This window comes from Tupaia chinensis, unplaced genomic scaffold, assembly GCF_000334495.1.
Source record: "Tupaia chinensis unplaced genomic scaffold, TupChi_1.0 Scaffold143830_1, whole genome shotgun sequence".
In the NCBI taxonomy this organism is placed as follows: Eukaryota; Metazoa; Chordata; class Mammalia; order Scandentia; family Tupaiidae; genus Tupaia; species Tupaia belangeri.
The window spans coordinates 86,704-107,409 of NW_006203680.1; the positions used below are offsets into that span (position 1 = coordinate 86,704).

Below are 20,706 nucleotides of genomic sequence, written 5' to 3' on the forward strand. Positions count from 1 at the left end.
TCTCTCTCTCTCTCTCTGGCGAGCGCACGTGCCCAATAGCAAAAACCTCTCCAAAAAAAAAAAAATTCCTTTTTAAAAAATAATTATTTAGGGGCTAGCAGGTGGTATTGTGATTAAGAGTGCTGGACTCCCACATGGTCAACCATGGTTTGGGTCCTGGACCTGGCAACTTACTCTCTCACTTTCTTTCTCTCGCTCTTGCTCTGTCCCTCTGTGGTCAAATTAAAACAAATAAATGCGGAACCAGCAGTTAACATAATGGCTATGTCGCTGGACTCCCATGTAGTTGACTGCAGTTCGAATCCTGGACCTGGTGGCTTAAACTCACGCTGGGCACGTGTGCGTGCATGATCCCAAGAGGAGAATGGAGAAGAAGGAATTGCGGCATAGCCATTGCTCTCGGGGGTGATTTTTCACTTTCTGTCTCTCTATCTTTCTGGTGAGCACATGAGCCCTATAGCAAAAATCTCTCAAAGAAAAAAAGAAGAATGAATTAAGTTAAATGAAATATTTTTAATACTAATTTAATTTTATTTATTATCATTTTTAAAAATAATTATTTTTTAATTTAACTTTATTTACCTATTTATTTTAATTTTCCAAAGAGGGACAGAGTGAGAGAGAGAGAGAGAGGGAAAGTGAGAAAGTGAGAAAGCAAGCCTCCAGGTTTGGGACTTGAACCACAGTTGGCCATGTGGGAGTCCAGCATCCTTAGTCAACACACAACCTGCTGGCCCCCGTTATTATCTTTAATTTGCTATAGGGCACCTGCCCTTAACAGAGAGAGAGGGAAAGTGATATCGCAAGCTGCCTGGTCTGAGATTTAAACAGCATTTGGCCTTGTGGGAATCCAGTGTGCCACCTGCTGGCCCTTGGAATAAAATTTCTTAAATATGATAAGTATATACCAAAATCTATAAGTAAATCCATCCTAATTAACCCTGAAATATTAGAAATATTCCCATTAAAATCTGGAGTAAGAGCATCAACTCTGTGTTCTTGTGATTAAGGCAAACAGATTCTCCACATGGGTGACTGTGCAGTCTAAGTTCAGACCTGGCGACTTGAGAAACATGCTGGATACGTGTGCCCAAAAGGAGGGAGATTGGAAAGAGCAGGGTTGCAGCATGACCATCCCCCATATGGGAGGTGCATTTCTCTCTCTGGTGTGTGCATGTGTTCTCTAACAACAACAAAAATCTAGACCAAAATAAGATGTCTACTCTGAATATTACTGTTTCAATGTTGTCTTAGAAATCTTACCTAATAACCATAAGGAAAGAATAATAAATGGAAAGACAAAACTTTTTCTTGTGGACATACTTACTTACAGAGAATCCAAGATAGTTAGCAGTAAAATTTTAGAGTGGCACAATAGAGTTGAGTGGCCAGACCTAAGTATACAGAAATCAGTAACTTTAATATACCAGCAATAGTAAGAAGATATGAAATGGTTCTAATACTAAGAGTAATAAAATTGCTTAGGAATAAGTTGAACACCAAAAAAGTAATATCTATGATACCAGTGTGAAGAAGATTTCACAGACATTTTTTGATGAAAAGGAGTAAATGAAGAGACATTGTAAGTTGATACTAAATTTCATCTGGAAGAATAGGTGTGAATGACTAAAAGAAGTGTGAAAATCGAATGAGAGGCTTGGGCTTTTGGATGTTATAAACTTAGTAAATAAAGGAACAGTGAGACCTAATACATATAGCAGTTTATTAAATAGGCAAATGTAAGGGAAGCAGAATTATTAATGTTAACACAGTCATTTGACTACATACTATGTGAAAATTTGGTATGTAACATAAAGTGCAGGGTTTTTTCTTTCTTTTTTAATTAAAATGCCCCCGTTTTCTTCCATAAAGAATTACTTACTTGTTTACTTTCTTTTGTTGTTATCATTATTTTTTTAATTTGGCCGAGAGAGAAAGGGAAAGCAAGAAAGCTAGCTGCCAGGTCTGGAACCCAAACTACAGTCGGCCATGTGGAAATCCAGCACCTCAACCACCATGCGATCAGTTGAAATAGTTAAAAAAAAATTTTTAATAATTTATTAATTAGAGTTGAAAGTACTTTTTAGAATCAAGTTTGAGGACCAGCAGATGACATAATGATTACATCACTGGACTCCCACATAGTTGACTGCAGTTTAAGTCCCAGGCCCATCAGCTTAAAACTCCCACCAAGTGTGTGTGTGTGGGGGGGAGGGTGGTAGTGTGTGCAGGTGCGTGTCCAAAATACCATGAGGAGAAAGGGTTGTGGCGTGGACATCTCTTCTATGGTGTGACTTCTCCTTTTCTGTCTCTTTGTGTCTCTACAGTGAGTGCATATGCCCTATAGCAAAAATCTCTTTAAAAAAAAAAGAATCAAGTTTTTTTTTTTTTTGGAGAAGTTTTTTCGCTATAGGGCACATGCGCTCACCAGAGAGATAGAGAGACAGAGACAGAAAGCGAGAAATCACCCCCCAGGGGGGATGGTCACGCCGCAATCCCTTCTCCTCCATTCTCCTCTCGGGATCTTGGGCACGTACGCACACGCGCCTGGTGTGAGTTTTAAGCCACCGGGTCCAGGACGCGAACCACAGTCGACTACGTGAGAGTCCAGCGACATAGCCATTACGGTAACAGCTGGTTCCCAAAAAAGAATCAAGTTTGAGAACCATTGTTTTGGGATATGGTACCCAGCAAGAGACTAAAAGCATAGTCAGTGGTAAGGAAGATAAATGAGAGATCCCTAGAACCTAGCCTATCTAGAAAATGGTAATGATGGGAAAAGAGAATAGGGGGTATTTTAGTATATGCCCAGTAATTCAAATTTTTGGAGAAAATTGGTCCATAAATAAATATGGATTATTTAAAAACTCTTGGGAAGAATTTCAAACTTATATGGAAGTAGAGTCAAGAATATAACCACCCCCATACCTATTACCCAGCTTAAACAATTTTTAGTAATAACCAGTCTTGACTCATCTGTGTCCCTATTTCTCCCTTCCTTTCAACTGTGATAGAGGATTTGAGAAACAGAGGTTACAAATAATGAAGAGAAAGAATTAATGTCTTTTAGACCTTTTCTGTTTTCTGAATCTCAGTGCCCCAAAGCTTTTGTGTTTGTGTTGTGGATTACATTAACAGAAGTCTTAAGAGGTTTGCTTACATCTGTGTTCCAGGTCAGCAAATTAAAACGTCACATTCGCTCTCATACTGGAGAGCGTCCGTTCCAGTGCAGTTTGTGCAGTTATGCCAGCAGGGACACATATAAGCTGAAAAGGCACATGAGGACTCATTCGGGTAAGACTTTGCCCTTCCTTGTTATGTTAATAATCTATTTTTCAGTGGATCCCATGGGATTCTGTGAATCACCACATGCCCTGTTGTTTACCTGAATGGAAGACTGGCATGAAAGAATATGTAATTGACAAATGCTTCTTTGGCATATCCTCTGAATTCCTGTTCTAAAAATAAACTAGAGAATAAATTTGTTTTGTTCAGTTTTGTCTTTCCAAAACGGGGCAACCATGCTTTTAAAAGTTTTAAAAGTTTAGGTTGGGCCACCTCTGTGACCTGGAGGTTAAGGCAGCCAGATCCCACATGGCTGACCATGTGGCTTGAGTATTGGACCCAGCAGCTTGAGAAGCATGCCAGGTCTGTTTGCCCACAATCCCAAGTGGCAGGGTGACCATTCTCCATGAGGGGGCTACTTTTTTCCTATCCTTCTTCTCTCTCTGTCTCTGGTGAGCACATATGCCCTCTAACCCCACCCACCTCCCCATAAAACATGAAGTCTGGGTAGATGGCCTAAACCAGCTTGATCAGTTTTCTTAAGTACCATCTTTTCTTTTCTTTTTTAAAATTTATTCATTCATTTATTCTAATTTGACCAGAGAGAGACACAGAGAGGACTATCTTTTCTTAAAAAGACAAATTTATGGGACCAGCAGTTAGCTTAATGGCTATGTCACTGGACTCCCATGTGGTCAGCCGTGGTCCACGTCCTGGACCCGGTGGCTTAAAACTCATGCCAGGCACGTGTGTGTGCATGCCCAAGATCCCGAGAGGAGAATGGAGGAGAAGGGATTACAGCATGGCCATCCCCCTTGGGGGGTGACTTCTTGCTTTCTATTTCTCTATCTCTCTGTCTGTCTGGCGAGTGACTGCGCCCTATAGCAGACAAATTTGTAGATCTTCCATGCAGTCTTCCCCAATGCTCCCAAAGGTGAGCATTACCCCGGAAACAGTACTTTCTAATGTGGAAGATTTCATGTCAGAGCTGGGGTCAGCAGTAGTTAGGACTTGCCTGAAGATCAGCCTGAGCAGTAGGCGCTGAGACTTAGCTTCAGCTTTCCTGAGCAAGAGCTATAGGTTCTCTGGCTTTGCATGTCTTCCACTTGAGTGACTGTTTACTTCACTTGTAATCTTATGCATTTCATTTAATTTGTTCATTCTGTATTTCCTTTTAAGGGGAAAAGCCTTATGAATGTTATATTTGTCATGCTCGGTTTACCCAGAGTGGTACTATGAAGATGCACATTTTACAGAAGCACACAGAAAATGTGGCCAAATTCCACTGTCCCCACTGTGACACTGTCATAGCCCGGAAAAGTGACTTGGGTAAGTAAATTAGTGGCAGACAAAAAAATATTTTGAAGGATTTGTGAAAATATGAGAACTTGTCTCCTCTTTTTCTTACTACAGTAAGGCCACAAGATTGTATCCTGAATATAGTTTATATATTAATTAATGGGAGGAAACAGCACATTTTGCCCTTGAACAATCCAGAGATTGGGTTGCCACTCTCCTATGGGGTCAGAAGTCCACAAAGAAACCTTTAACTCCTCAAAAACTTAACTACTAATTGCCTGCTGTTGACCAGAAGCCTTACCAATACAGTAATGTAAACGATCGATTAACATATTTTGTTTATATTCTATATACTGTAGTCTTAAAGTAGCCTAGAGAAAAGTTGTTCAAGAGTCACCTGTGTATCTTGAATTAGTAGACTTCATTCCCCAAATATGAAGGTAGCATAGTATGACTTAAACGAAGGTTAATCCACTTCAATTTTTTCAGAACATTTGTACTTTCTCTAAGAAATTTGACTATTTTAATGCCATGACGTGACCATTTTTATGTATAACTAAGTTAGAGTCTACATAGACTTGAACTTTGTTAACAAAAGTTTTAGACTCAAGGCAGTTGTGTAACCTAGTATAATAATAGTAGGAGAGCTGGATCCCACATGACCTACTGTGGTTCATAGCCCAGCCCCAGAGGCTTGAAATACACGCTGTGCATGTCTGCATGCAGGCCTCAAATCTCAACAGGATGGAGAAACGGGGGAGAAGGGATTTGCAGCATTGCCACCTTGCAAACTTGGAGTCTATTTTCTCCTTCTTTGTCTCTTTCTCTGGCAAATACACAGGCCCTCTGGCAATTAAAAAAGGTTGAGAGTAACCCAAACTTAAAGATATATTCCTCCCTTTCTTTTCCTTACTTGAGATAAAGGGATCAGCAGGTGGTGTATTGGTTAAGGCTCTGGACTCCCCATGGCCAACAGTGGTTTGGGTCCCAGACACACCAGCTTGAAAATCACACCAGGCACATGTGCATGCATTTCCAAAATCTCAGGAAAAGAATGGAGGAGAAGGGATTGTAATGTAGCTATCCTCCCTGGGGGGTGATGACTCATTTCCTTCTCTTTATGTCTCTCTGGTGCGCACACACACTTTACGGCAAAGTCGTTACCAAAAAAAATAAAAAAGTAAATATTGCCCAACCTGTCCTCTGTCCAAAATACATTGCTCCTTGAACATTATTCTTGTATATTTTTTAATTTACATTTAGTTGCATTGTTATGGTTTACAGATTTTCTTTGAGTCTCATTTTATCTTTTTTTCCTCATTTGATCTTACCACCATGAAGTAATCAAGGCATATCTCAGTAACTTTATAGGTGATGAACATGAGGCCCAGAGAGGTATCTTTACCAGAGTTATGCAACATAGCTTATAAATGCTAAAACTGGATTTAAGTCCTCTGGAACTGTTACGCACATGGGATATAGGTAACCTCCCAGGCCATGTCAGTAGAATACACAGCCACAACATAATCATGACCTGTCTTTCTGCAGCATCAGTTTTACTCAAGGTTTTCGGTGGTTTAGCTGGTATCTTAAAACATGTTTATAGGGTACTAGCAGGTGGCATAATGGTAATGAAGCTGAACTCCCACATAGTTGACCGTGGTTCGAGTCTCAGACCTGGCAGCTTAAACTCACATGGGGCACATGTGTGTGCATGACCAAGATCCCAGGAGGAGAATAGATGAGAAGAGATTGCAGCTTGGCCACACCCCTTGGGGTGTGATTTCTTGCTTTCTGTTTCTTCTCTCTGGCAACGCACACTCCCTATAGCAAAAATCTGTCCTTAAAAAAAATTATTAACATGAGGGTATTGACCAAAATGCAAACTGACTTTTTTTAGAGAGAGAGAGTTTTGCTTTAAGCCATGTGGGTTCACTGGAGAGACGAAGTGAAAAATCACCTCCCGGGGGGGGATGGCTGTGCTACAGTACCTTCTCCATTCTCCTCTTGGGATCCTAGGCATGCACATACACATGCCCGATGTTAGTTTTAAGCTGCCGGGTCCAGGACTTGAACTGCAGTAGACTACATGGGAGTCCAATGATGTAAACATTATTCCATCTGCTAGTCCCACAAACTGACTTTTTTTTTTTTTTATTCCATCTCTGAGTCCCACAAACGGTTTTTTTTTTTTTTTTTTACATTTTTCCACAAACATTTATTTTACGTATCAAAAAACTTTTGCTTGTACTCCACAGTTCTTGATAGTTATTAAACAACTTTCAAAATTTCCAAAATAAACCTAAATTTTAAAGAAAACTTTCAAAATATTTGTTATTATTTTGTTTATGAATCTACAGCAACAGAGACAGTATGGTTTTAAATGTTTTTGAGAAAATACTTGCATGTTAACTACTCAAACTGTTGAGAAGCAAACACCCAGCAGATAATTCACACATGAACCTTCCCAACTCAGTTCTGCCTACCAAATATTCTGTGGTTTACCATTTGCTAGCAAAAATCAGTCTCTTTATTCCTTCAAAGTCTTCCTCAAGGTAATCCTCTGTTTGTGGCTGTTCTTTTGCAGTCTCTACTGATGATAATCCTGGACTGAAAAAATCCAGGTTATTTTATAAGAATTCTTTCATAAGGCTTCTCTAATTCTCTCTGCCAGGCAGAACTGTTGATGGTACCAGGCAGTCTTCCCAAGAGCTTCTGTTGGCTTTTATGAGATCTACCTTAGTTCCATAGTTTTCTGCTCGTATCTCCAGATAATGACATTCCAGTCAAAACCCTGCTAGTAACAAGTATCTCTTGTTTTTGTGTAAGGCAACAGGTATTAATGAACTTATGTAAATAACTCTTCTGCCATAAAATAAGAATACTCGGCATATATTTTCCAATTCCAGAGGGGTCAGGAAGGGAGAAAAGTTTATGTTTCGATTAAAAAAAAATAATAAAATAACAAGCCAAAAAATTTTTTAAAATTTTTAAACAATTTGTCAAACCTATCAATAGTTCAAAAGAAAGCAAAATTCTTAAATCTGGAAAACAAAGCAAAGTAAAAAAAAAATCAGTAATGGTTTAGTCAAGTCATACAATTCTATTTCACCAGTTCAGTCTCATGTAATTAATCTCTCTTCTGTTGAATCTGCTATTGTAGTCTAATCTTTCCATTTAAATCCTGGAAGTTAACATTAAATGTTGTTATTGAAATTTCCAGACTTGTCCCTAGCCTTTTCTTGGTTGCTCTTTGTTTTTTTATTTCTGACTGTGTGTCTTTGGTTTTTCTGGTAAAGCATTCCTTCCTTGAAGAGCTGTTCTGGTATTGATAAATTCTTTCAGGTTTTGTTTATCTGAGAATGATTTTATCTTTTCTTCCCATATGAAAGATGATCTTGATGGGTATGGTATTCTTGGTCAAAATTATTTTTCATTTAACACTTTGAATATATTTTCTCATTCTTTCCTTGCTCACATTGTTACTGATTAGAGGTCTGATGTTAGCCTAATGGGATAACAACCTTTGTAAGTAACCTGATATTTCTCTCTTGCCAATTTTAATATCTTATTTCTGTGGTTTTGGTCAGTCTGGCTATAATGCGCCTTGGAGAAGATCTTCTTGGATTATTTCTGTGTGGGGTCCTTTGTATTTCTTGGGTCTGGATATTTTAATACCTCTCTAGGTTTGGAAAGTTTTCTTCCAGGATTTTATGGAATAGATTGTCAATGCCCTTACTAGTTTCTTCACCTTCTGGGATACCAATTATCTGGGATATTTGGGCACTTAATGGTATTTTTAGTATTTCTCGTATATCATGCTTATTTTTTGGGTTTATTTTCTCAGTTTTTTTTGGGGGGGGTGATATTTTTTTCTAGGTCAGATTTTGTCTTCAATATCTGAGATTCAAGGGACCAGCAGTTAGTGTAATGGCTATGTCGCTGGACTCCCACGTAGTCGACTGCAGTTTGAGTCCCGGACCCGGTGGCTTAAACTCAGGCTGGGTGCGTGTGCATGCGTGCCCAAGATCCCGAGAGGAGAATGGAGGAGAAGGGATTGCGGCGTGGCCATCCCCCCGGGGGGTGGTGGTGATTTCTCACTTTCTATCTCTCTGTCTGTCTGGCAAGCACACACACCCTATAGCAAAAACCTCTCAAAAAAAAAAAAAATCTGAGATTCGATCTTCTGCATGGTCTAATCTGCTTTTAATACTTTCGCGGGAGGTTTTTCATTTCCTGTATTACAGTCTTCATCTCTAACAGCTCCGTTCAGTTCTTTTTTATGGTGTGTGTTTCTTCTTTCAAATCGTGAAAGAATTTCTTCACCTCCTGGAATGCGTCTCTTTTCTCTTGTACCTTCTGGAATTAGTTGTCTCTCATCTCTTGTATATTGTTTAGTTTTGTAACTATGAATATTCTGAATCCTTTGTCAGACATTTCCACGAGCTCCATTGTACTATCTATGAATGTACTATCCATTGTACTATCTTGTTCTTTTCCCTTGGAGGAGAGATACTTCCTTGGTTTCTAATATTTCTTGGGCCTCAGCAGTGATTTCTGGTCATCTGATGGATGAAACATTTTTTCCTAATTTCTTAGGGTTAATTCTAAGTGTTCAGATGTGTCCAGAAGGAGGTGATGCACAATCCCTCTGCAGTTTCGTTTCCCTGATGCTCATCAAGCAACTTGGGCTTCGGACTTTGGAACTGGATAGTACAAAGGCCTCACAGTTTCTAGGGAATAGGTGCACCTGGGCAGGGTTTCAAATGAAGAGTTCAGAGGTATGTGGAAGGAGATGAGCCATGCTTTCTGAAGCTCCATACTTCTCCCTGCTTCTCACCCTGCAGTCTCTCTTCTCTGAATTTTAATTATTTGTTGGTGTATTCACTTTTGGCTGATTGGAGAAAGTTTCTGCAACTGTAAGATGTGTTTCCCTTTACTGTAAGATATTTCTGAGGCAGTTTCTCTCCTCTACGGTGTTTTTTACAAAATTTCTTTTTCTTTAATAATTATTTTAACTTTCTTTCTTTTCTTCTTTCCTTCTTTCTTTCTTTCTTTAAGTTTGACCAGAAAGGGACAGAGTGACAAAGAGAAAAAGTGAGAAAGCAAGCCGCCAGGTTCAGGACTTGAACCATGGTCAGCCATGTGGGAGTCCAGTGCCCTTAACCACCACGCCACCTGTTGGCCCCTCCTCTACTGTGTTTTGCAACATGATATCCACAGAAAGAGATACTGAATTCAGATTTATCAAGAAGAGTTTCTTTCTTTTCTTTTCTCTCTCTTTTTTTTTTTTTTTTTAAGAGGTTTTTGCTATAGGGCACGTGCACTCGCCAGAAAGGCAGAGAGAGATAGAAAGCGAGAAATCACCCCCCAGCAGGGGTTGCCATGCCGCAATCATTTCTCCTCCATTCTCCTCTTGGGATCTTGGGCATGCACGCACACACTCCCGGCGTGAGTTCAAGCCACCGGGTCTGGGACTTGAACCGCATTCAGCTACATGGGAGTCCAGCGACATAGCCATTACGCTAACTGCTGGTCCCCCTCTTTCTTTTTGTTTGAGAGGTTTTCTCTATAGGGTGTATGTGCTTGCCAAAAAGACAGAGAGACAGAAAGCAAGAAATCAACCCCAAGAAGGGATGGCCTCATCACAGTCCCTTCTCCTCTATTTTCTTCTCAGGATCTTGGGCACACACGCACATGCACCCGGCATGAATTTAAGCCACTGGGTCTGGAATTCGAGCTGTGGTTGACTACATGGGAGTCCAGTGACATAGACATTACACAATCTGCTGGTCCCGAGGAGTTTCTTCTTTGAGGCAACAAGTTCAGTAAGGGTTGAGGGATTCTATGACTCTAAAAGTATTCAGATGATTGGCAGCTGTGCACCTTGGCCTATCTAGACAGCATGTAGAGGCTGAACAGCAGAGTGAGAAAGGTTTAAAAAAAAAAAATAGGAAAGGAAACCAAGGGAGCTGCCAGCAGGTGGTATGTTGGTTAATGACACTGGACATATGGCCGACTATGGTTCAAGTACTGGACCTAGTGGCTTTCTCTCTCTCTCTCTCTTGCTCTCTCATTTCCTCTCTCTGTACTGGACCTAGTGGCTTTCTCTCTCTCTCTCTCTTGCTCTCTCATTTCCTCTCTCTGTCTCTCTGATCAAATTAAAAATAAATTAAAGGGACCAGCAGTTGACGTAATGGCTATGTCGCTGGACTCCCATGTGGTTGACCATGTGTTCAAGTCCCAGAGCTGGAGGCCTAAACTCATGCCACCGAGCATGTGTGCATGCATGCCCAAGATCCTGAGAGGAGAATGGAGGAGAAGGGATTGCGACATGGTCATCCCCCCCCAGGGGGTGATTTCTCACTTTCTGTCTGTCTCTGTCTTTCTGGCAAGTGCATGCGCCCTATAGCTAAAACCTCTCAAAATTAATTAATTAATTAATTTGAAAGTTAAATAAAATAATTGTTTAGGAAAAAAGCATTCCTTCTTTAAAAAAGAGAAAAGGTAGGGAGAGGGGGGAGGGAGAAGGACACAAAAACAACCAAAAAGGGGAAAAACTTTTTTAACAGCAAAAAATGAAAACCACATGGTGCTTGCAGCAGGACACATCTTAGATTAAAGTGACTTCTGAAATTAGTAAGAAAAAGTAAGAGAAAGGAGAGGTCAGAGGTAACAAGTCTTTTACAGGTTTAAAAAATAGATATTTTAAAGAAGGTGAAGATGGAGGTTGCCCTACCTGTGTGAGCTTTTTTGAGGTCTGGAAGATGGGGCTTAGAGCAGAGATTAAGTTGCCTTACTCCCCCACATATTTTTAGAAGATGAAACCATGAGCTTGAAGGAGAGGACTTTGGACTCCGCATAGGACCCTTGTGTAACATATTCATTCTACTCTGCTGTGAAAGGCTTTCTAAGAAAGACTTAAGAAGGACATTCCTCAGGAGAATCAAAGAATGTTGACAGTTTTTGTACTATAGACGCTAGAATATAAACCAGTGAAATCTCATGGGTGCAGAGTGTCAGCCATTAGGTCAGGCCACTATCATAATAATTCCTTTCTCTGTTTAGTTATTCATTTACATAATGCAAACAAACATACCTTGGGTGTTTTATACTTACATGGTACCTCTTTATTTATTTATTTTTTTTTTTGAGAGATTTTCACTGTAGGGCGCATGCGCTCACCAGACAGACAGAGAGAGACATAGAGACAGAAAGCGAGAAATCACCCCCCCAGGGGGGATGGTCACACCGCAATCCCTTCTCCTCCATTCTCCTCTCAGGATCTTGGGCACGCACGCACACACACCCGGCGTGACTTTTAAGCCACCGGGTCCGGGACACGAACCGCGGTCGACTACGTGGGAGTCCAGCGACATAGCCATTACGCTAACTGCTGGTTCCCCATGATACCTCTTTAGACCCAACATAATAAGCTCTTTATGAGATACTTAATTGCCTGGGAGCTATGAAATAGTTAACAGCCCCAAAACCAATCCAAAAGAAATATATATTCCCTCTTGTAAAGTAGGCCTAATACTCTAAAAAACTCAGCAAAAAGTGAGAACCATCCTTTCCCTTTCCTAATTTCTGTTCCCTACAACTGATCCTTGTAAGTTTGGTGTGAATCACACTGTTTGAAGCAGACTTGTAGCAACATAAATTTATGATCCCAAATGCAGCTGGGCCCTCTTTGTTCCTTGGTAGTCCAACTCTTTGTTCTCATCAGGTGTGTTCCCATTCTCTTTAGTGAGTTCATTCATTCATTCATTCATTCCACAAATGTGTGGGTAGCTGCTGTGTGGGAGGCAGTAGTCTACAGGAAAGAGTTGGGCAGATCACTCTTTACTCTCTTTTAACCTCTGATATTCCTCCTTTCTCCCTAGTTTCAGTAGTGACTTGTCTTCCTACTTCACACACACTAAAAAAGGCAACAAGTTGAAACTCTCAAGTTCCCATTGTCAGTCCTGCTAACCCAACTGCTTGCATCCACATTCACCTTCTCTTTCCCCATTTGCTCCTAGATCATCAGTGTCACCCTTCTTGTCCGTGACCCATGTCTTTACCTTTGCACTGAATCTCACTCCTCTCTCTTGACAATCTTTCCATCATTACCTTCATCTTCATCTTTGTCTTCTTACTCTCTGTTTGTTCTTTCCTCTCAATTCTGAACACGCTTGTGCCTTTATCTTTAAAAAAGTCTTTTCCCTCTAGATTTAACTCTTAGCCCTCTTCCTAAGTAACCCTTGTGAAGAATTATACCCCTTACAAGTTTCCATTTCTTATCTCCTGATTTCTTTCACATCTGGTTTACAGCCTGTCATTCTGATGACTGTTTACAAAGATCCCTAATGATTCCACATACCAAATGTAGTGCATAGTCACTTCCAGTTCCACTTGCTATCAAACTGGCATTCTTTGTAGTTGATTGCATCCCTCCTTAGAACACTTTCTTATCTTTCTCTCCATGATACTATGTCATGTTGCTACTATTTCCCTGTTTCTTCTCAACCTTGTCTTTTTTTTTTTTAAGAATTATTTATTTTAAATCCATTTGTTATTATTATTTGATTTGGCCAGAGAGAGAGAGAGAAATACAGAAAGGGAGAGAGAGAAAGCAAGCCACCAGGTCCAGGACTTGAACCACAGTCAGCCATGTGGGAATCCAACGCCTTTACACACCAAGTCACCTGCTGGCCCCTATTTTGTCTTATTTTAAACCCTTTTTCCTCCCACTGTTCTTTTTTTTTTTAGAATTATTTTTTATTTAACTTTCTTTTTTTTTTTTTTTTAATTTGACCAGAGAGGGACAGAGTGAGAGAGAGAGAGAGGAAAAGTCAGAAAGCAAGCCTCCAGGTCCAGGACTCAAACCATGGTCAACCATGTGGGAGTCCAGCACCCTTAACCACCATACCAGCTGCTGGTCCCCTCCCCACTGTTTGTTTTGTTTTGTTTTGTTTTTGTTTTTTGGGTTTTGTTTTGTTTTGTTTCCTCCCCACTGTTTTTAACCATTAATTTTTTTTTTTTTTTAATTTTTGGACAGATTTTCATCATGTTGTGATCTTTCTGCCTCAACTCTTAGATTTCTTAAAAGCGTGATCCATAATCTCTTTATTTATTTTTTTTATTTAACTTTATTTTTCTTTTTTTTTTGGAGAGGTTTTTGCTATAGGGCGCGTGTGCTCACCAGACAGACAGAGACAGAGAGACAGAAAGTGAGAAATCACCTCCCAGGGGGGATGGCCACGCCACAATCCCTTCTCCTCCATTCTCCTCTTGGGATCTTGGGCACGCATGCACACGCCCCCGGTGTGAGTTTAAGCCACCGGGTCGGTACTCGAGCCGTGGTCGACTACGTGGGAGTCCGGCGACATAGCCATTACTGCTGGTCCCTATTTATTTTATTTTGACCAGAAAGGGACAGAGCAAGAGAGGGAAAGTGAGAAAGCAAGCCACCAGGTCCAGGACTCGAATCATGGTTGGTCATGTGGGAGTCCAGCACTCTTAACCACCATGCTACCTGCCAGCCCCAATCCATACTCTTTTTCACTCTTTAATTCTTGCCTTGGTGATCTCATTAGTGCTAATTGTTTCATCCTAGTCCTGACAACTCCTAAATGCATGTCTGAAACTCTCCCGCTTCTTCCTCCCAAACATACACACACAGCTTGGTCTTCACCTCTTCACTGTTCCTCGTCTTAGATGTTCCTATCTCCTACTTAATTTTTCTTTCTTCTCTTTTCTTTTCTTTTCTCTTCTTTTCTTTTTTCTTTCCTTTGAGAGGTTTTTGCTATAGGGCACGTGCGCTCACCAGAGAGACAGAAAGCAAGAAATCACTCCCCAGGGGGGATGGCCACACCACAATCCCTTCTCCTCCATTCTCCTCTTGGGATCTTGGGCACACACATGCGCCCAGTGTGAGTTTAAGTCACCAGGTCCAGGACTTGAACCGCAGTTGACTACATGGGAGTTTAGCAACACAGCCATTACACAACTGATGGTCCCTCCTACTTGATTTTTCAAGCCAAAAACCTAAAGGTCATTCTGATACCCACCTTCCTCTTCCTCAGTGTATATTCAGTCACTGAATCTTGTTAATACAGCTTCCTAGATCTCATCAAATCTTCCCCTTCTTTCCAGTCTATTCATATCACCCTGTTCAACCACCATCTTCTCCCTCATACCCTGTTTTCAGCAATCTTATATTGCTGCCCCATATCTTTTGTTATTCTTCCTTGTAATTTGTTTTCTGGTTTGTTTGTTTGTTTGTTTGTTTTGAGAGGATTTTGCTATAGGGCGTGTGCGCTCACCAAAAAGAGACAGAAAGCGAGAAATCACTCCCCAGGGAGGATGGCCATGCCACAGTCCCTTCTCCTCCATTCTCCTCTTGGGATCTGGGGCACTTATGCACACGCGCCTGGTGTGAGTTTAAGCCACCGGGTCCAGGACTCTAACTGCAGTCAACTACGTGGGAGTCCAGCGACATAGCCATTACACTAAGGTCTGGTCCTGTAATTTGTTTTCCGTATAGCACCAGAGAAATTTTCTTAAGCAGATAAAATGTATTGTTAACTTGTTGCAACAATTATTTATGTTTTCATGCTAGACTGGCCTCTGTATTTTGCTTTCAGGTGTCCACTTGCGGAAGCAGCATTCCTACATTGAACAAGGCAAGAAGTGCCGTTACTGTGATGCTGTGTTTCATGAGCGCTATGCCCTCATCCAGCATCAGAAGTCACATAAGAACGAAAAGCGCTTTAAGTGTGACCAGTGTGATTATGCATGTAGACAGGTAAGGACTGTCATAGTTAGAAAGTCATTGGTGCCCCATTAGTGTTGGGTATTATTAGAAGGCATTTATGTACCTAATACAGTGGAACTTTTTAACAATAATGTTTTTAAACTGTGCTTTTGTAAGGTATGTCACCAAAACCAAAGGTCATACTGTGTCTGTCATATTGTCCCAGTCCCCAGCTGATGTTTGTTTCCTCCTAAGAATACTACCAGATTCTTCTGTCTCAAAGACGTATGGGAATTAAAGCCAGGGCAAGAGTGGGGAAGAATCTGTTTCTATAGACTGTGCTTAGGAGGGAGCTGGAGAAGCAGCCTAGCAGAACTGAGCAGCTCTGTCTGTCCTAGAATTTATGGAAGCAGTTTTGCACCTCATTTAAGATACGTAAAACATTTTAACGAGCCATGTTGTATGAAAAGGCCAACACGTGGGCATGCAGGCAGGTGCTGGGGTAGTAACGTTGGGTCCAGGCTCTTAGACCCTTTTCCCCACATGGCTTTGTTTCAGGAGAGGCACATGATCATGCACAAGCGCACCCACACTGGAGAGAAGCCTTATGCCTGCAGCCATTGCGACAAGACTTTCCGCCAGAAACAGCTCCTCGACATGCACTTCAAACGCTATCACGACCCCAACTTTGTCCCTGCGGCCTTCGTCTGTTCTAAGTGTGGAAAAACATTTACACGTCGGGTAAGGGTCAGAACTTTACTTCCCTGGTTTTTTTGTTTGTTTTAACTTTCGCTATAGGGAATGTGCACTTGTCAGAGAGACAGAGACAGAAAGTGAGAAATCACCCCTTGAGGGGATGGCCACTGCACAGTCCCTTTTCCTCCACTCTCCTCTCAGGATTTCGGGCATGCATGCATGCATGTGGGCCTGGAGTGAGGTTTAAGCTGCCAGGGCCAGGACGTAAACCACAGTTGACTACATGAGAGTCCAATGACGTAATCATTACACCATCTGCTGGTCCTACCCCTTAATGGTTTTTAAAACTACCTTCTAGGTTCAGCCTCTGTGGCAAAGGTGATAGCATACTGAACTGCAGTGCTGGAAGCCTGCAGGTTCTGATCTCCAGTTAACCTGAAACATGCAGGGCATGCACACCCAAGAGCTAGATATGCTAGAGGGCTATAGGACTGGGACCATGGCATGAGGTTTTGGTTTTGGAGAAATTTTTGCCATAGGACGCATGCACTCGCCAGAGAGACAGAAAGTGAAAAATCACCTCTCTGAGGTGATTTCCCAATCCCTCCTCCATTATCCTCTCAGGATTTTGGGCGTGCACTTACATGTGCCCAGCATGAGTTTTAAGTTGCTGGGTCCAGGACTCAGATCGTGGTCAACTATGTGGGAGTCCAGTCCCTTAACCACTGTGCCAGTTGCTGGTCCCAGGGACCATGGCATGATGAAACCTTGTCAAGGATGTTCCCCCTTCCCCTTTTATGTGCAGCTCACATAAGCACTCCCATGGATGAAATAAATAAACTTTTGAGGGAAAAAGTCACAATCTTTTGGCCCTGCCACTGTGGCGGTTAAGACACCATGCTCCATAGGCTGGGACCACATGGAGGTTTGGGTTACATTTTGGGTCCTTCCTTGGGGCTGGGCATGATGATGTGACTTGGGAGGCCGAAGCAGGAGCATCAGTACTGAGACTCTGTCTGAAATATGTACATATATCATGTTCTAGATCTTCTATTGCAAAGCAAGGCAGTGTTTCCCACTAAGGTTATAAATGTAGAGATGCTTGATACTTAGGTAATGACCAGTTCCTGTAAACCATCTTGTTTTTCTATCCATTTGTGAACTTTTTATTTTAACTTTGCTAAATGGCATATGTGCTCACTGGAGACAGAGAAAGTATCCCCAGTGGGGATGACCACACCACAGTCCCTTCTCTCCCTTGGGATCGTTGGGCTTGCACCTGGCATGTTCCTCAAGCTGCCAGGTCTTCAAATCCAACTGTTCAGTCGGCCTTGTGGTACCCGGCTGCCTTAACCACCATGTCACCTGGCTGGGCCAGTATGTGAACTCTTACTGATGGGGAAAGCAGGACTTTTGAATAGGTCTGATTATATAAAGGACTATCTGTAGGTGGGGGATTGACACCTGCACCCGTCTCACCTCTTGCTGCTTTAGTCTATACTGGGTCTTTCCTCAAGGCCATGTTAGTCAGGTCTGCACAGGACAAGGAGGCTGCTAAGCCACCCCTCGGAAGTCCCAGCCTCATCTCTAGGGCTCTCCTACCCCAGATTGAGATCCATTTTCCCTGAGTGGGGAGAGTATGCTCAGGAAGGAGACATTTAGCAAGTAATAGAACTTTCAGATCTAGTGTGGATACCCCAGATTTTTACTTTATTAAGCTAAAAGAAAGAGAACTTCCAGTTTGATCTTGGCTTTTTTAGTAGTGTGAAAGAGAATTTTGTTCCTTTCATTAGAATACCATGGCAAGACATGCTGATAATTGTGCTGGTCCAGATGGCGTAGAAGGAGAAAATGGAGGAGATTCAAAGAAGAATAAACGTGGAAGAAAGAGAAAGATGCGCTCTAAAAAAGAAGATTCATCTGATAGTGGTAAGTGACTTTTATCTTGGTTACATGTGGCACATTTGGAGCCCAGTTTCCAGTTTGTGTTTGTATGGGTATACTGGGCTATAGAGGCAGTAGGTCACCCTTGCAGAATATACAGTTCATGCCACAGTGATGTCGGGGGGGGGGGGGCGGGGAATATAAACACCCTGCTGCCTGCAGCTGTGGGCAACAGACAATTCCCAAACCGGGGTGATTACATCACTGGACTCCTATGTAGTCAATCGTGGTTTGAGTCCTAGTCACGGCAGCTTAAAAAATCAGGCCAGACGCACCTGTGTGCATGCCCGAAATCCATCCTGAATGCATGCGCTCTATAACAAAAAGATCTCCCCCCACAAAAAAAGATAGATAGACAGACAGACAGACATTCTGTGTTTGTGGTAGAGTGTAACTTAAAGAGCATGATTACATGTGTTGTCTCAATCCTTTTGATCCTCAAATTACTATTGCGTAGGTTAGGAGTGCTGTAGATTTACCCTAGGAAATGAGTTCAGTGTGGTTCTGTGTCCTGTCACATACTTAGTAAGAGATCTGAGACTTGGGGCTGGCAGGTGGGTGGTGGTTGGGGCACTGTATTCCCACACGGCAGACCACAGTTTGAGTCCCGATCCTGGTGACTTGCTTTCTCTTGCTCTGGCTCTGTTTGGTCAAATTAAAAAAAAAAAAAAGATGAATAAAATTAAATAATTATTTAAAGAGAGAGCTCTGAAACTCAGTGTGATATCCCCTGGCTCCTGATAGGTAGTTCCCTCCCTTTTCTGTACCATGTATTTTAAGGATGGGCAGTTAACAGCATTAGGGAAAGGGTAAGGGTGTTAAGAATAACCCATAACCCATTGCAGGGCCGGCAGGTGGTGTGATGATTTAGGGCACTGGACTCACACATGGCCAACCACAGCTCGAGTCCCAGACCTAGTTGCTTGCTTTCTCACTTTCTCTCTCATATTCTCATTCTGTCCCTCTCTGGTCAAATTTAAGTTAGTTAATTCTTTTTTTAAAAAAAAAAAAAAATAACAGAAAATAACAACTCTTTGTGGGTAGGCCGTGGGTTTTGAACTCCCACGTGGTTGACCATGGTTTGAGTCCCGGACCTGGTAGCTTGCTTTCTCACTTTCCCTCTCTCTCTCTGTCTTTGGTAAAATTTAAAAAGATATAAATAATAATAACAAATAAAAGAATTACCCATTGGGTCTGGTACAGCTGAGAATCAAATTTAAAATTTTGGCCTTGGGAAAAAGTCAGTAGTAGTCCCAAAAGAACTCTTGTCACTTAATATTAGTAAATAGAACCTCAAAATACATCAAGAATTTCTGTCTTACCACCTGACACACACACAATCCCATCTGCCTATCAGATAAACAGAAGCACATCTTCAAGGGTCTACCTCAAGCTGTATCCCTCTCTATTGTGTACAGTAGGGGGAGGGAGGGAGGAAGTGTGTATGTGTGTATGCATATGTTTGCCATAGAGCGCTTGCCCATGGCAGAGAGAGAGAAGGAAAGTGAGAAATCACCCATCACCACCTGGGAGGGCGGGAGTCATCACTGCAGTCGCCTTTATTCATTCATTTATTTATTTATTTTGTTGCCAGAGAGCACATGTGCTCCCCAAAGAGAGGGAGAGGGAAAAAGTACCTCCACAGTGAATGGAGTGTGGTCATACCACAGTCCCTTCTCCATTTCTCCATCCTTTCTGATTTGGGGCACACATACACTTATGCCCAGCATGTTTTTCAAGCCACTGAGGTCAGGATTCAAGCTGTAGTCAACCATTTGGGATCCAGCCTCCTCCAACCACTGGGCTACAGGACCAGCCTGTTTTATTGTCAGCTTATTTTCATCCTTTATCCTTCATTTTGTGCTTTTGTTATATAATTGGTAGTAGGTGGAGTTGCCTCTAAAAATTTGAAAGATCATAAGCTAAAAGGTAAATCCAATTCACATAAAATGTGCAAGTTGGTTTGCTTCATTCTGCCACAATACCAGCTTTCCATATTAACACTGACCGCAAAGATTCCAGCAAAAGCATTTTTAAATGGGCTTTTGTTAGTAAAGAACCCAAGTACATGGCAAGAGTTCACAGAATATGTAATTGTGTTGTTTTTTTCCTTCCGCCACTGTTGTCCTCGCCCCTATCACTTGTACTTCCTGATTTCTTGAGAAGAAAATGCTGAGCCAGATCTGGATGACAATGAGGAGGAGGAGGAACAGCCTGCCGTGGAAATTGAACCTGAGCCAGAGCCTCAGCCTGCGACCCCAGCCCCACCACCAGCCAAGAAGCGGAGAGGACGGCCCCCTGGCAAAGGCACCCAGCCCAAACAGAACCAGCGTGAGTAGCTCGTCCCCAGTCAGTAGGCTGGCATATCCTCCCAGCATGTGGGGGAGCCAGACGGGTTCTTGTTCTTGGGGGAGATGGGAACAAGTTAAGGTCATGTTGGGAACAAACTCTCAGGAAGCAATTTTTTAGACATTATAACTACGGAACATCTGAGGAAGTCTCTAGAGGGCTGTTATATTTCAAGGAGGAAAAGTCCAGAGAAGAAGGGTACTTATGTTCTGCAAGATGGGTATGTTAATGTGGGTGGGTTCTACAAAACATTCAACATCATAGTCAGCTGGCAAAATTGATATGGTAATGAATTTAGAAGAGCTTTTTTTTGGGAGAGGTTTTCACTATAGGGCGCGTGTGCTCACCAGACAGACAGAGACATAGAGACAGAAAGCGAGAAATCACCCCCC

General features: G+C 41.9%; 1 protein-coding gene across 1 annotated transcript in view; it reads left to right on the top strand.

Moving 5' to 3' along the window:
* The window catches only part of CTCF (CCCTC-binding factor), a 68,560-nt gene that overhangs the window by 44,258 nt on the left and 3,596 nt on the right, over positions 1-20,706 (top strand). The window contains exons 5-10 of the mRNA XM_006165225.3: positions 3,174-3,294; positions 4,465-4,614; positions 15,216-15,376; positions 15,884-16,066; positions 17,815-17,950; positions 20,132-20,296. Coding sequence (XP_006165287.1) covers positions 3,174-3,294; positions 4,465-4,614; positions 15,216-15,376; positions 15,884-16,066; positions 17,815-17,950; positions 20,132-20,296 — 916 coding nt within the window. The remainder of the gene's footprint in view (positions 1-3,173; positions 3,295-4,464; positions 4,615-15,215; positions 15,377-15,883; positions 16,067-17,814; positions 17,951-20,131; positions 20,297-20,706) is intronic.